The sequence below is a fragment of the Meleagris gallopavo genome, chromosome 12, assembly GCF_905368555.1.
Source record: "Meleagris gallopavo chromosome 12, MGAL_WU_HG_1.1, whole genome shotgun sequence".
NCBI lineage: Eukaryota > Metazoa > Chordata > Aves > Galliformes > Phasianidae > Meleagris > Meleagris gallopavo.
In genome coordinates this window covers 2,723,446-2,737,252 of record NC_139415.1, presented here as the reverse complement: position 1 = coordinate 2,737,252, position 13,807 = coordinate 2,723,446, and the positions used below count along the sequence as shown (strand labels likewise).

Here is a 13,807-nt window from a genome sequence, read left to right as displayed (position 1 = left end):
TTACAAACCTCCAGCTCCAGGGAATGCTGGGTTCACAGTACCCCATCCAGCCATTAATACTTCCTTCCAAAATTTATTATTCTTTAATCTCCCTCATAATATATGAATTACAGTCCCTAGAGGAAATTCCTCATTTTCCTGCATATGTCATTGCTGTTTGGGAAATTCTACAGCACTGCCATAGTTTAAAAGCAGTATGGCACCCTTGTACTTATTTGAGCAAGAACTGGATCCCATATTCTGTTACTTCCCATGGCAGAACGGTGATTTTAGCTATTCAGAGCGGAATTTCTGTTTCTGGGGGATTAGCAGTGTTTTTCTTTGGGGGACTGCTGCAATTTACGGTCATTCTTAGAGAACAGAGAAGCTTACTCTTCCCGTAGGCACTAACGTGTTCTGCAAGTGAAGAAAGTGGGATATTGGGAGGGGAAAACGACCTATTCTGGTGCTCCAGAAGGTTTCCCTTAAGATTACTCATTTGCTGTCTGAGAAGGCAAAGTGGGGCACTGCAAAGGATTCTGTCAGTTGTTGCTTGCAAGGCAAGTTAAACACTTGGGATTGTCGTGCTTAAGCCAGTTCCTGAGGTGATCCTCTGTTAGTGGTGTGAGGAGAGCCCTGTCACTGCAGGACAGTAGATCATAAATAGGGTTTTTTTTTAATGTTGGAATGTATCTGCTTTGAAGTCTACTCCTATTAATGGTTATATCTTTAGAGCACTCCACTTCCTGGTCAAATTCTAGGTTTCTTGGAAAGATTGAGGATTTGGCTTCTCTATAGGTACCCATTTTAGGCTTTTTTGGTTCTCTGCACTGATCTTCCAAGCAGAAATCATAGGAATTAGACATCAAGTAACACTTAAGTAAGTGTATTTGCAGTTGGTGGAGTGAGGCTCTTGGATTTCGTGTTCACCAAATTGGCAGGGCAGAAACTTTCCACTTCAGAAGCTCTATCACGCACATGAGGTTGAAGTTGTCTGCCATCATACACGGGGATGTGAAGGTATTGCTGGCAGTTAAAGGAGCACAACTGGAACGCTTCCACTGCCCAAGCATGTAACTCCTTCTGTAATAATCCCTTTCACAAATGGGTTGTTCTCCAGTGTGAAAGCAGTGAGATACGGTGCTGTCTGATGGCATTAGAACCCTGCACCTCACTCTCCTAAAGCATTAGATGCTTTCTCTAACCCCTGCTCTGCCCTCATTCGTTGCCAGTTCATGAGTTTGTTCTTGAGTCCTCTTACTTAAATTATCCTTCTCTGTCCCTGCTGATTACCCTGATGGTTATTTTGTTGATATCCATGTTTTTTCTCAACATTTGTTTTTCTCAATGCAGCAAACAGCCATTTTGCAGATAGGCCCAAACTCCTCTGTTTGATCCACACTGTCACAAGCCAGCTCAGGTACAGATCTGCTGCTCCCTACTCACAGAGAACAAGGCTGGAAAAAGAGCACACAGGGGTCCCCCTGGCCATCCCACACCTAAAGGTGTGGCTGTGCCCACACACAGGTGTTCTGCATCTCAGCCCTGTTCTTTGCACACTGCTCTGTTGCAGCATGACCTGCTGCACTGATCTTCCATGTCTTCAGTTTCCCTTCCCACAATGATGCTTCATCTCAGGTTAGAACCACGCTGACTCTGTGGCTCTGCTTTCTGTGCAAGGCAACTGCAGCAGTTGCTCTCATGGTGGATTATTCCGCGTGCTCAGGCAGCCATCCAACCTGTGCTGGCTGGACACGTATGTGGATGGAAGCCATGTGAGCACAGCACTGCGTGGCAACCTGCCTTTGTGTGAACGTCTCCTGGAAGGGATGAACTGGCTGCTGGTATTTCCTGTTGGCACAAACTTTCTATGTTGCTAGAGGGAAATGTAGAAACACCTTTTGGGGCCAGCAAAGCAGAGGGGAACACATTCTTTTTGGGTCATCTTACTTGAGACCAGGAAGGTGAAGGAGGCACAGCTCAGAGTGTGCGCGTGCCCTAATAAATGAATGCACAAGTGAGCGGTGCCATGGGCTGTCGGAGCAGTGTAGCTGTCATCACTGCTCTTATTTCTGCAAGTGTTCAGGGGACAACAGCTTGGTCCTATAACTTCTGCTCTGAAAAAACTTTCCTGCTCAGTATCTTAGTGGCTTTTATTGGAAAGTGTATTTTATCCTATGCTTCTCTCCTAACTGCTTCTAGATGGTGGTACTTGGAGGAAAAGAAGCCAGTGTCGGGTAGGTAGCAATGGAAGTGGAAGAGCTCCTTTAGAAGCCTCTCTGTGCAGATCACTGCCTTTTGGAGGAAGGTGCAGCCAGGGATTGCTCTGCTTGGTGAGAGATTGCTTAGCTGGAAGGAACCCTGTGGTTCAGAACGTGCAACTTTGGGATGGAAGGCAGTATAACCAGTGACAATACAAATACGAAGTAAAATATTTTAATAACTGTATGGGAACTTTAATAACTTTTAATAACTTGTATGGGAACTGAACTGCTGATTGAGCACCTGTGGAAAGGACCTGGTCAGCCCTGGGAGCACAGGCAATTGAAGGCAATTCAGCTATGTGATAGGAAAGGGTGGAGCCTGGCTGCACCTCTCTTAGACCTCATTTAAGGGTTGATTGCTACTGGGGAAGGATCTCTGGTTGGAGATTTCTCCCTTGTGGAGTTTTCCCTGCAAGCTTGGATCTTCAGAGAAGGATGAGCACTTTCCCTTTCTCTTTAACACCTTTCCATCGCTACAGTCCCTTTGTCACTACGCCTCCTGTATTGCTATTCCACCACATTGATCTCTACGATTGTTACAATAACTAATTCTGTTTTTTTTGAAGTTATTTTTTAAAGGCCTCTAATCATGTAGATGTGCAAATGGTATTTGTTTTGTACAGAGGTTTTGCAGTCATTGATGAAACAACTGAAGGTCACTGTTGGGAGATTACAGAACTAAAAAAGAGATCTGCCTTGGTCAGAATGTCATTTATGTGCTTCAGCAAATTTATGAGGTTTTTACAGGGCCAAGAGAGAGAGATTAGAGTGTTTTCTCTCGGGTCAGATGAGATTATATGGGACTGTACTCCAAATGGTTTATTGCTCCCTAAACCATTTGTGATGGAGATGTAATCTGAATCTCGGAGGGAAAGAAGATAAAATCCTGTAGCTTTCAGGCAGATCCCAACCAAGGGCTTCATGTTGTTTCAGTAACAGAGATTTGCTTGGCAAGCAAAGAGAGGGCTTATTGCCCTTCTTGATTGGGCTTTGCTGCACTTTTACAGCCTCACAGAGGTGCTTGGCTGCAGCACCAGGGAGAGCTGTTCTGGATTTATGTGAGGTAGGCAGGAGTCTGAATGGCACTCCTGCCCGTGCTTCCTTCTGTCCAGTGGGGCTCCAGGCCCTGCTGGAGGCAACAGGCAGATGTGGCTCTGAGGGGATACATTGATGGTGGGGCTCCCAAAATCCTGAGCTGCCAAAAAGTTTTAAAAACAGAGAATGAAGTGCTGTGTTAAGACCACTGCTTTTCTGTAGCTGAAGCTCAAGTATCCCGAGAACGGAAAACACTCCATGCTGTGAGCAGTCTCCTCCTTGTGCAGGAGCTGTTCTCCCTCACTTATACCCACCTCCTCCTGACACTGTGCTCCTCATCCTTCTGGCTGCTCACAGTGGGGACTTCACGGTAAATCACCACGAAGTTCCGAAGCAGTTCCCCAGTAACGTGCAATACTGTACTTTCAGTTTGTGTGCACATTGTGTATGCACAAGTGGTTGCTTTCAGTTTTGTCTTGGTAGCACTCTTAGGCTCCCAGCTTTCAGCGAGCGGGGTATCATCAGAGATAAGTGGGATTGTTTATAGCCTCTTATGCCCCGAAACAGCTGTGACTCCCTGTGGCCAAGATGAGTTTGTTAGTTGTCAGTTTGCCTTAATGTAATCGTTCAGAAACCTAATCTGTTGCTGAAATATTTATCCTGCTCTTGTTATTCCAAAACTCTGTATTGTTTTTTATTCATAAGGAACTCCTCAAGGTTAGAAAAAGAAGTATTTCATATTTTATGCACGCACATGCATGTTTGTATTATTTACACAGACAGATGCACACAAACATATATATATATATATATATATATATATATATTAAAAAAAGAGCCCAATGAGGATAAGGAGGTCATTACATGTTGACCTGGCAGCAGGCGGTGAGGCAGAGCAGTGACTGTGCTGTGCTGAAGGAGTGAGGAGTGAGTGCGAAAGAGATCCTTTGCAGCTGCTTGGCATTGATTTGCTGAAGTAATGAATTGTAACTCGGTTTGAAGGCACTGGATTTCATGGTAGCATAGCAGGACGCACACTGGAGGTGGATGGCAGGCAATGCATGTGATCATACACAAGGTTTAACTGGGGCCATGACACAGAAAGCAGGTAAATACCATTTCCAAGCTGCTTGCTTGCTTCAGCGCAAAGCGTTGTGGTGTTTGGGAGAGATTTCCATGAGAGCTGAAGGGGATGAAGGTCTGCATGTATCCAAAGGTTCCCTGCCTGTCCAAGAACCCGTACCTGCACAGGCTGGTGGGTCTGCTAGCATTCATAGTGTGAATTATGTATGATTGAAATGAAGTGTGTTTGAATAGCAGATAGCTGAAGAGCTTTGCAATGTACACTAATCCTGCAGCACTGCCTTGAGCTACAGGGAGGCCTCTTTTTTAAACTTGGACATTAGCACAAAGCACACCTCTGACTGCAGGCATTTAAAGATCAACAGGGGCCAAGAAAGCTTTTAGGAGCCAGTGAAACCAGGAAAACAACCGCGTTCCCTTTCAGTGTCAGGTTCGATTGCTTTCTTACGAGTGCAGCTATTTCAGGTACAGAGTGCTCGGTGGTTTGGGTCTTGTTGTATGGGCAAAGTGCTCCCCAGAAAACATCTGTTTCTTTCACCTGCAAACCGCAGAGTGCTGTGAAAGGCAGCGCAGTGGCCGCAGGGACCCGGGGGGGGCGAAGGGAATCTGCCCCACAGGGACGAGCATGCTTCTCTGAAACATGGTATCAAAAGGAGCACTTAAAAGGAGAGAATGCTTTTAGAGCACAGCACGCAGCACTGCTGGGCAGCTCTGAGCCCACGGAGCTCTGATGAAGAACCCTGCTCCTACGGCCTGTGGGTGCCATGGCTATGAGGTGTGCAGTGCACGGTTGGGGTCTGAGCATCACACCTGGCCCTGGAAGGGCACAGGAGGCCATGGGGCTGTGAGCAGGCTGTGCCATGTCAGCCACTCACACGCTGCCTTCTTGTTGTTTCAGAGGATGATATGAACAATTACATCAGCCGGTACTACAACGAGCCCAGCAGTGGTAAGTTTTGCTTGAAATCGTGAGTGTGAACCAGATGCTTGCATTGCATTGTGTGATGTAACTCCAGTGAGGCTGAGCAATGGCAGTCTGTTCTGGGAATGGAACCCAACACCCACAGCTGGTGCTGTTCTCCCTAAGAGCCAAAGCAGCAGCTCTCCAAGGTTGAGGGGCACCACGTGCACACTGAGGTGCCGATAACAGGCTGGAGGACTGAATGCCCTACAGAGGTTAATGCCCTGCTGGGTCTGCAGGGAGGTTCCACTGGGCCCCAGGGCGAGAAGCAGGGGCAAGGAATGGGAATGGAACGGGGCAGTGAGCTCAGTGCAGCACCGTATCTATGTTCATATAGGTATGGGGGTGAGTACCCATACAGCTGGGGAAATATAGATGGGTACATGTAGCTACCCAGTGCAGGCACACACAGACACAACCATACGGAAATAAACATAACATATCTTTTTATCATGTGCACATAATAAAAAAGGTAGGTGGGTGTATGTATATTTCTAGGGAGGCATAGATGAGGATATACACATATAAAACATAAATTATGTATGTACAAATACATGTGGATATTCTTGTCATGGTATGTGTCAGATAATATATAAATTATTCACATGCATTGTACATTAAATATAAAATATGCATGTGTGGATAGAGATGATTATGTATAATGCATTATAGATTTCTATTTCCATCTATACATTCCACCACCTACAGCCCCAGTGCCACAAGCCCAGGCTTACACTGATACTCCTATATCTGTGTGTTATGTATATGTGCAAGTAGGTTGCTCTGAAATTAATGCCTCCTATTTATTTCCATGGAAACTACAACAACTACAAAGAGCACAGTAACACTGTGAGTTAGAGCAAATCCTCAGCTGCAAAACACTAGCTTTCAACACAGTCAACACTGTTAGATGTTCATTTTCATCAGCAATTCAATTCCACCCCTATGCTTCACCTTCACTTACATGAGAGGTGCCATTCTAATAGAGAGCCTCACTGCTGCCAGATGTCACAAGGCAACAAAATGTAATGGAATACTGGTGGGAAGGTTCAAGCTCTGTAGCCATACCACCACCATCTGCCACTCATGTTGTGAGCCAACAGAATAAGGTAGGAGGCATTACTTTTGGATCAGCCCTCATATATACACATATTTTTACACAGGTATGTAATGTAGACAGTTATTATATATGTACAGCCAAATATTTATACATAATATATAACTGTGTACACACACATCTTTGTTTTTAAGTGTGTGTGTATATATATAAAAATTTTATATATATATATATATATATATAAAAATGTGTGTATGAGGGAGCTCAGGTCTATGCATATTTGTGTTTACACACATATATATTTGTATTATTACATATGTATAGTCATATATCTACCAACCCACACAGATGCCTATAGATCTATTTATTAAAAATGTATGCATTAAAAACTGTGTGTGTGTACACATAGGTGTGACTGTATATGGTTATTATGTGCAATGTGTTTGTTACTTAGGTGTATCCATGCTTATTTGCTTATAAAAGGAAACAATTTTCATGTGTCTATATCTATATTATTTTATATATTATTTTATATACATATATATGTATAAAATAGGAATGTATAGATTGATAATGCACTACATGCATGTTTATATAAATATATATGCATGCATACATATGTGTACATGCACATATGTACAGTTATGTGTATATATATACATATCCAGATAGGGTTGTGTGTGCAAGGCTACATTTATGTATTTCATATGAGTACATGCACATATATAGGTACCAAGGTGTACTAAAAAATATAGGTATGTGCACATTCCCATGTACATGAAGACATACACACGTGTGTATACATTATATATACATACACACATCTATCTATATATGTATATATATAGGTGTGTGTGTATGTATGTGTGTATATATATACACACACACATATATATACACATACATATACACACACCTATATATATATATATATATACCTATACTTATATATATATATACACACACACACCTATACCTATATATATATATATATATACACACACACACACACACACACATATATAGATAGATGTGTGTGCGACTATACATAAGATGTATACATAACCACATAACTGAAGATAAATAATAGTGTGTGCAGAATGTATACACTTATTTTCTTGCCTGCACATCAGTCCCTGTGTAGAGCTGAACAAAACACACGTGTGGACTTTGGAATCACAGTACGGAGACTTGGGGAGCTCTTTTATTTTCAGATAAAGGAGTGTGTTTGTTACATATTAAAAAATACAACAGTGGTATTTGAGAATCACTATCTATACATTTTTTAGTTAAAGGGTGGCTACATAAACATTAGTTGGGGGGAAAGAGCAGGAGGGAGTGCTTGGTATATTTCATAAAAACATCTGTATGTGGTAGATGTAAAAAGTGTCCATGTAGCTGTATGTTTAGCTGTACTTACGGTATTTCTGCCATGTTTTACTTCCCCATTTCTATATCTATACATATATAAATGCATGTACGCACTTACCTGTGACTATTTAATTTACCTAAGTATAAAATGAATAACAGGGGAAAGGAGAGGGATGCTATCTGCCAATACATTTTTACAGATGTCACACTGTAGCATGCAGCTGTCTGTCTGCCCATCCATCCCTCAAAGAGCTGCTGTGGTCTTTGAGATCTGCTACTTTGTTTTCACTACCCAGCTCCTCCCTGCGCTGTGCTCTCACCTGCCCCTTTCTGCTGTTCTTGCCTGCAGACAGCGGTGTTCCTGAGGCTGCCATCTGTGTGGTCACCACGGCCGCCATCGACGTCCATCGCCCCAACATCTCCTCCGAGCTCTTCACGGTGGAGGTGCCACTGCGGCTGAGCAGCACCGGGACGTCCGCCAGCATCACTTCGGGCAGCGCCTCCCGCTCCACCGTCAGCTCTGGCACACAGGCGTGCAGCGAGAGCAGCCAGACGCTGGGCTCCTCCCCAGACTGCAGCGCTGCCTGCGAGGATGCGGCCGGCGCCAGCCCTCAGGCAGACCTCGTATCCAGCCAGCAGCGGGTGGCACAAGCCATGGTCCAGGAGCTGCTCTCTTCCCTCTCTGAAGAGGCACGCCTGGCGCAGAAGGGGCTGGACCCTGTCAATCTGAAGCTGCCCAGCCCGGCGGGCTCAGTGAGGGCCAGCCCTGACCTTGGCCACCGCCTCAGCGTCTACAACCGCAGGAATCAGGAGAACCTGGAGGTCTTCCAGCTCAAGCCGCTCATTGACTCTCCGCAGGGCCCCCCGGTGATTGATGACAAATATGGGGCCCTGGGACCCCCCGAGCCACGGCTGAGCAAGGTACCTGAGGCTTAAGGAGCTGTGGGGCACACTCGCTGTGCTGGGTCACCAGGCTGCCCCAGGCAAGGCAGCAGCACCAGAGGCCACCAGCAGGCACCTCCTGCAATGGCCACCAGCCTAGGGCTGGACCTGCACCACCCAACTGGCCCCCAACAGGCCTGCCCTGTCACCAGCTCTGGGCCAGCCGGGACCACTGGTGTCCTGTGAGGCACAGGAGACCTTCCCCCTGTCTTCAGCCAACAGGATTGGACCCACAGTGCCCAGTGGCAGGGAGAAAAGACTTACGCCCATGTCCGGCCACCAGCCTGGGGTTAGCCCCAAGGTGCACAGACCTTCCACCAGCACCAAGCTACAGTGTCCAGGGACAGACAGAGCTGCTGGCCAGCCTGCTCCCAGCCTGGCCTCCCAGCTCCCCATGTCTTCTGCCCAGGGGCTGAGCACAGCTGGGAGGGGAGTGAGGTTGGGAATAAACACTGACAACCACTGCTGCCTCCCTTGTTCCTGTCTTCCATCCCTCTTCCCTCCTTCCTTACCTTACACCTTTCCCTTCCCTTCCCTGCCTTTATTCCTTTTCCTGTCCTGATAGCTTTTCTTTACTTTCCCCACTCCGGCCACTAGTTGATGTCCCAGCCCCTTCCACCCAGCAAAAGAAACAAAAACAAACCCCCACAGTTACCTCTCTTTCCACTACAGTCCTTTATTACTGTTATTCCTTCAAACCACCTCTCTCCCCACCTCTGCCCATAACAAACACTGCCCAGCACAAACATACACTGACACCAGTGCTCTCCAGTAATCTTGGGTTGTGCTGTCATTACTGCCCAACTGCAGCCATTGCAGTTGCTCACTTCTTCTTCAGGAGCTCCGTCATCTCAGGCACTGCCTGCAAACACCAGTGCCAGGGTAGCACCCGCTTTCCCTCCACCCCCATGAAGTTTTTTATGTGAGGTCCCATCCCCCAGTCACACCCCAGCCCCCTGCCCACAACTCCAGGGGCTGTGGGTCACCCCAGCTCACAGCACTCCCCACTTCCCTCCTGCTGAATAGAGCCTCTTAATTATTTAAGAGCGCTACATTTCCATTAGGTGGAAATAATGCATTCGTACAAAATTTATTAAGGAAATTGTCTACATGGTGTTTCTTCAGAATGTGACTTTGTCTCTGCCTAACGCAAAGGCCCGTGCTCACCGCTGAGCCAACGGGCATTAGTTCAGGAATGGCATTAAGTGCTGGCACAGTTTCTGCCCATGCCTCCATGGAGCTGCTGTGAGCTCACACCGCTGCCGTGTACGGCCGTGTGGGCAGCCCACGTGTGAGTTTTCCAGAAAACTGCCAGCTGCCCCTCAGTGTCAGTAAAGCAGCAAGCTCCCTTGGAAGGAGAACTGCTGCAGCCTGAAGACAATGCCAACTCTGTACGTTCATACATAAAGTATGCTCAAAAACTCATTTCAGTACCTAAGCGCAGTTCTTTTCTCAGAATGGCCCACATTCAGGAAATGTGAACACAGGCAGGCTGATGTGAAACCCACCCTTCTCAACTTAACGTTTGTGCGGACTGAGTTTTGAGACTGAAAATAATGAAGTTGTAAAGCCAACTCTTGTGCAAAACAATCCAAAGCAAACACCCCATTTGATTCTATTACCTATCTAAACTGTCATCACATCTGACAGCTTTCTCTCTCCCGTGCCCAAGGCTGAGCCTCACCTGAAATAAGTCTGCCACCAGTCCATAGTCTGCCACTTGGAAAATTGGAGCTTCTGGATCCTTGTTAATAGCAACAATGGTCTGCAACAAGAGGAAAGCACCACGTGAACACTGTGATGTAGGGGCAGATGGCAGAGACAGGCCTGACCTGAGGAAACAGGCTGACTTTGCTCCTGGCTCTAGGGGCAGCAGGTAACAGATTGCAGCATTTAACAGACATCTTCCCATTCTGCTTTTAAAACCAAATCCAACCCCCACTACCCCTAAAAGCCCACCATCACGGGAATCTCCAACACTGAGCCAAGCAGTCCTAACAACAACCGCAAAGTATATTTCTGAAAAATCCCTTCCTCGCTCACATTATGCAGGGGCACTCCTCCCTTGGTGAAAGTAAGTCTGGAAAAAAAACTACAACAGATTACCTGCAATATTTAAGCCATAACATTACAGAAATAAATCAGAGGTACACTTAAAATAAATGTAACAGAGCTGTGCCAAAGGCCCCCGTACTTACAGCAGGCCATGTAATTTATTGTGTCACACAGCAGAAAAATGCACGTGATCTAAATCCCAACGCAGCAGTCCAGAAAATGCCTTTCCCAATTTGAACTCTTTCATAAAAGGTAAATCCCATCGTAAATGTCTGTGACAGTTTCCAGCAAAATAAGTGTGGGTGTCCAAAGCTGAATCTCCAACAGGATGGGGAGACTCCATGAAAGAGGAAAAAAAATTCAAAATAAGCAGCAGCTCATAAAACGATCCTTACACCCGCTGGCCTAAACCACAGCACTCTGCCACTGCCTCTCCACCTCAATGCTACCACTTAGATTTGAGGCAACAGATTCCCCAGGACAGCTCTAACCAACATCTCCTCTGCACACCTACCTGCCATTCCCAGGTAGCCACAGTTCATGGTTCTCATATGCTTTGCTCCCTCCACTGACTGTACTTGCCTGACAAAATTAATGGCTCAGTAGCATACATCAGTGGCAATAACTCAAAGATGAAAGTTCACAAATCCTTGTTTTTAAGCCTACAGAAACCTCCTTCCTTCACAGCTCATTTGTATCCCATGACTTGCTGTAAAGGAGAACCACATGGTTTACACAACAAGGCAGTACCTACAGCAGAGTCCTGCTGCTGCCTTCTCGCCAGCTCACGAGCACTGAGCTGCAGGCATGCCAGTACTACCTGCCCAACACATTCCTCCCAAAGCTTTTCATTTTCAATTTCTTTTGCTCCTTTTGCAAATGCAAGCCTTTGCTAACAGCTCTACAGCGCAGGAAGCAAAATCCAGGTTGTGACAGGATATTCATTCAAAAGATTTTGGCTGTGCTGAGGCCCCACATGTTCCCAGAGCTGCTCCCAGGGACACGAGGACTCATACCCATGGCTGCAGTGGGCAGGACAGTCTGGCTGAGATGCAGAGAACACAGCTGGCTGTGCATCCCCAGCGAGCCCTGCTGTGGGCAGGCAGCTGGTCCCAAGCACCTGCCCTCCCCAGGCACAAGGGAGAGGCGTGCAGGAACTGCAACTCTCAGAGCTTGTCACTTCACCAGCCAGCACACCTCCAGCCACAAACCTTGCAGACTCAGCTCTCCGCGCTTTCTTCTTCAGGCCACAGCCCTGGAAGGCTCAATAGGAAATGCTGTGTCACACTGACGAAAACCAAGTAGCAACAGTTGCTCGAAAAGCATCTGCCTTCAGCTGCGGTTGGCAGCCCAGGCTCTCCTCCGCCTGCTCTTGCTGAAGGGACTTTCTGTAAGACCTGGTTCTCTACCTCATCTCCACAGTCAGACTTCCCATGAGAAGAAAAAGCATCACTTTGCTTGCAACAATTGCAACAAACTTTTCTAAGTTACATCTCTTAGAAAGAAAAGATACTGTAACTACCTCAGGAGGGAATTAAAATAAGTAAGGAAAGCAACAAAGACTTGCCAGGCCTCCTCCAAAGCTGCATTTTCTACCTTGCTTTAAGAGGACAAAAATTATTTGCTTCACTCAGTAAAAAGCACCAGAACACTTTGGAAAGCATATCCTGAAGTGTGCGAGTTCACAGTGCCAGACAGTGCACAGTGCCAATGGGAGGATGGGGGACAATCCAGGGGCAGTTTCCATGGCTGCAAAACTCTCCTGTTTGTATAAATGGGAACTTTTCAGTAACTCCAACACCTGCACTCAGGCTAAAAGGAAAGCATGAAAGTAAAACTGAATTTCAGAATGCACCTATTTGTTTACAACAGAAAAAGCGTTATCTCTGGGTGAAAATAACCCTAAGTACGCTTCTCCTATTGACAAACTTTATCTTACTTGGTATAAAAACATCTCAGAATATCAAACATGGCGCTGGAAAGGTGAAAAAAGCAGAGGTTTTGCAGACACGGCTGGACAGCACTGCACCAGCACTGCTGCTGCTCTGCCCCGATGTGTCCCTGTTGCTGCACAGCAACAAGCAGGGGAGGCTGCACTGACCCTATTTCCACTAAGAGCACACTGCTGCAGATGCCATTATCCACACCTCTATCTCCCTTCTCAGCAGTGACCTTCAGCTCCACCCATCAATGATCCTTCATTTTGACTGTTGCTTCCTCAACTGTGGAGACAAGTGAGAATAGCTTGCGTCCATTTTAGAAGGGTGAGACCCAAAAAAGGCTGCTGCACCCACATTTCCCCCCCAAAACACTTCATTTAAATAACATGAGCAAAAAGAACTAAAAAGCAGCATGCATCAGCCTATCACACAGGTTGGCTTGTGAGGATACATACAGTCACGTGAGCTCATTGCAGTCTATCACTGCTCAGACACAGAAGATGATTTTAGGGATCTATCTGCAAAGTTTTGCACATTTTTTCCTCTGTTTGTGACAGTTCTACAAGTTACTCCAATTCCTGGCTGCCAGAAGGCAAACCCCAACCCAGCAAAGTTTCTGAAAAGTTCCCTGGAAGTAGAAAACTAAAACTAAATCAATCCTTTTTCCTCTACAATTCCTCAGCAAGAGGCAGGACAGCCTTTTATTTTATTTTGGTTTGGTTTGAAGTGTTTGGCACCTGACAGTGGGATGCAGGAAGTAATTCTGCTACTCTTTTCAAACATAGCACTGTGGACCAAACTGGCAATTCCAGTTGCAGATTATTTGCTTCAGCAACTAATGAGTTAAACCTTTTAAAGTTTTACTGCCATTTTATAATAGGTTTCCATTTGAATAGCTAAATGCAGGAATGTCAGAGACATCTTTTACTTTATGGAATAGTAAGTTCATAATTCAAATTACACATTGTTATGCATGAATTAATATGTCACACTCTGAAATAAATGCAAATGCATCTATTGTATAGAATTCAGGCATGTGTGCGTGTCTTTTCTTGCTGTTCTTTAAATAAATAACTGAATTAGCTCTTGCTTAATACTTCAGGCTTAGTGCAGTAGTTCT

General features: G+C 45.7%; 2 protein-coding genes across 6 annotated transcripts in view; one reads left to right on the top strand and one right to left on the bottom strand.

Moving 5' to 3' along the window:
* TMEM266 (transmembrane protein 266) overlaps window positions 1-9,154 on the top strand; it is a 77,934-nt gene extending 68,780 nt beyond the window's left edge. For 3 of the 4 annotated variants that reach the window (XM_085233958.1, XM_085233959.1, XM_085233957.1), the window contains exons 11-12: window positions 5,260-5,310; window positions 8,100-9,154. In XM_085233958.1, the coding sequence (XP_085090084.1) occupies window positions 5,260-5,310; window positions 8,100-8,686 (638 nt within the window). In that variant the 3' untranslated portion in view covers window positions 8,687-9,154. The remainder of the gene's footprint in view (window positions 1-5,259; window positions 5,311-8,099) is intronic. The other variant, XM_085233960.1, reaches the window with a different exon arrangement.
* Window positions 9,155-9,348: 194 nt separating this feature from the next.
* Window positions 9,349-13,807, bottom strand: part of ETFA (electron transfer flavoprotein subunit alpha) — a 30,221-nt gene continuing 25,762 nt past the window's right edge. For both annotated transcript variants that reach the window (XR_014885892.1, XM_085233963.1), the window contains 2 exons: window positions 10,377-10,457; window positions 9,349-9,554 (listed from right to left, as the gene is read on the bottom strand). Coding sequence is in view for 1 of the 2 variants with exons in the window: in XM_085233963.1 (XP_085090089.1) it covers window positions 9,516-9,554; window positions 10,377-10,457 (120 nt within the window). In the remaining variant the exon portion in view is untranslated. The remainder of the gene's footprint in view (window positions 9,555-10,376; window positions 10,458-13,807) is intronic.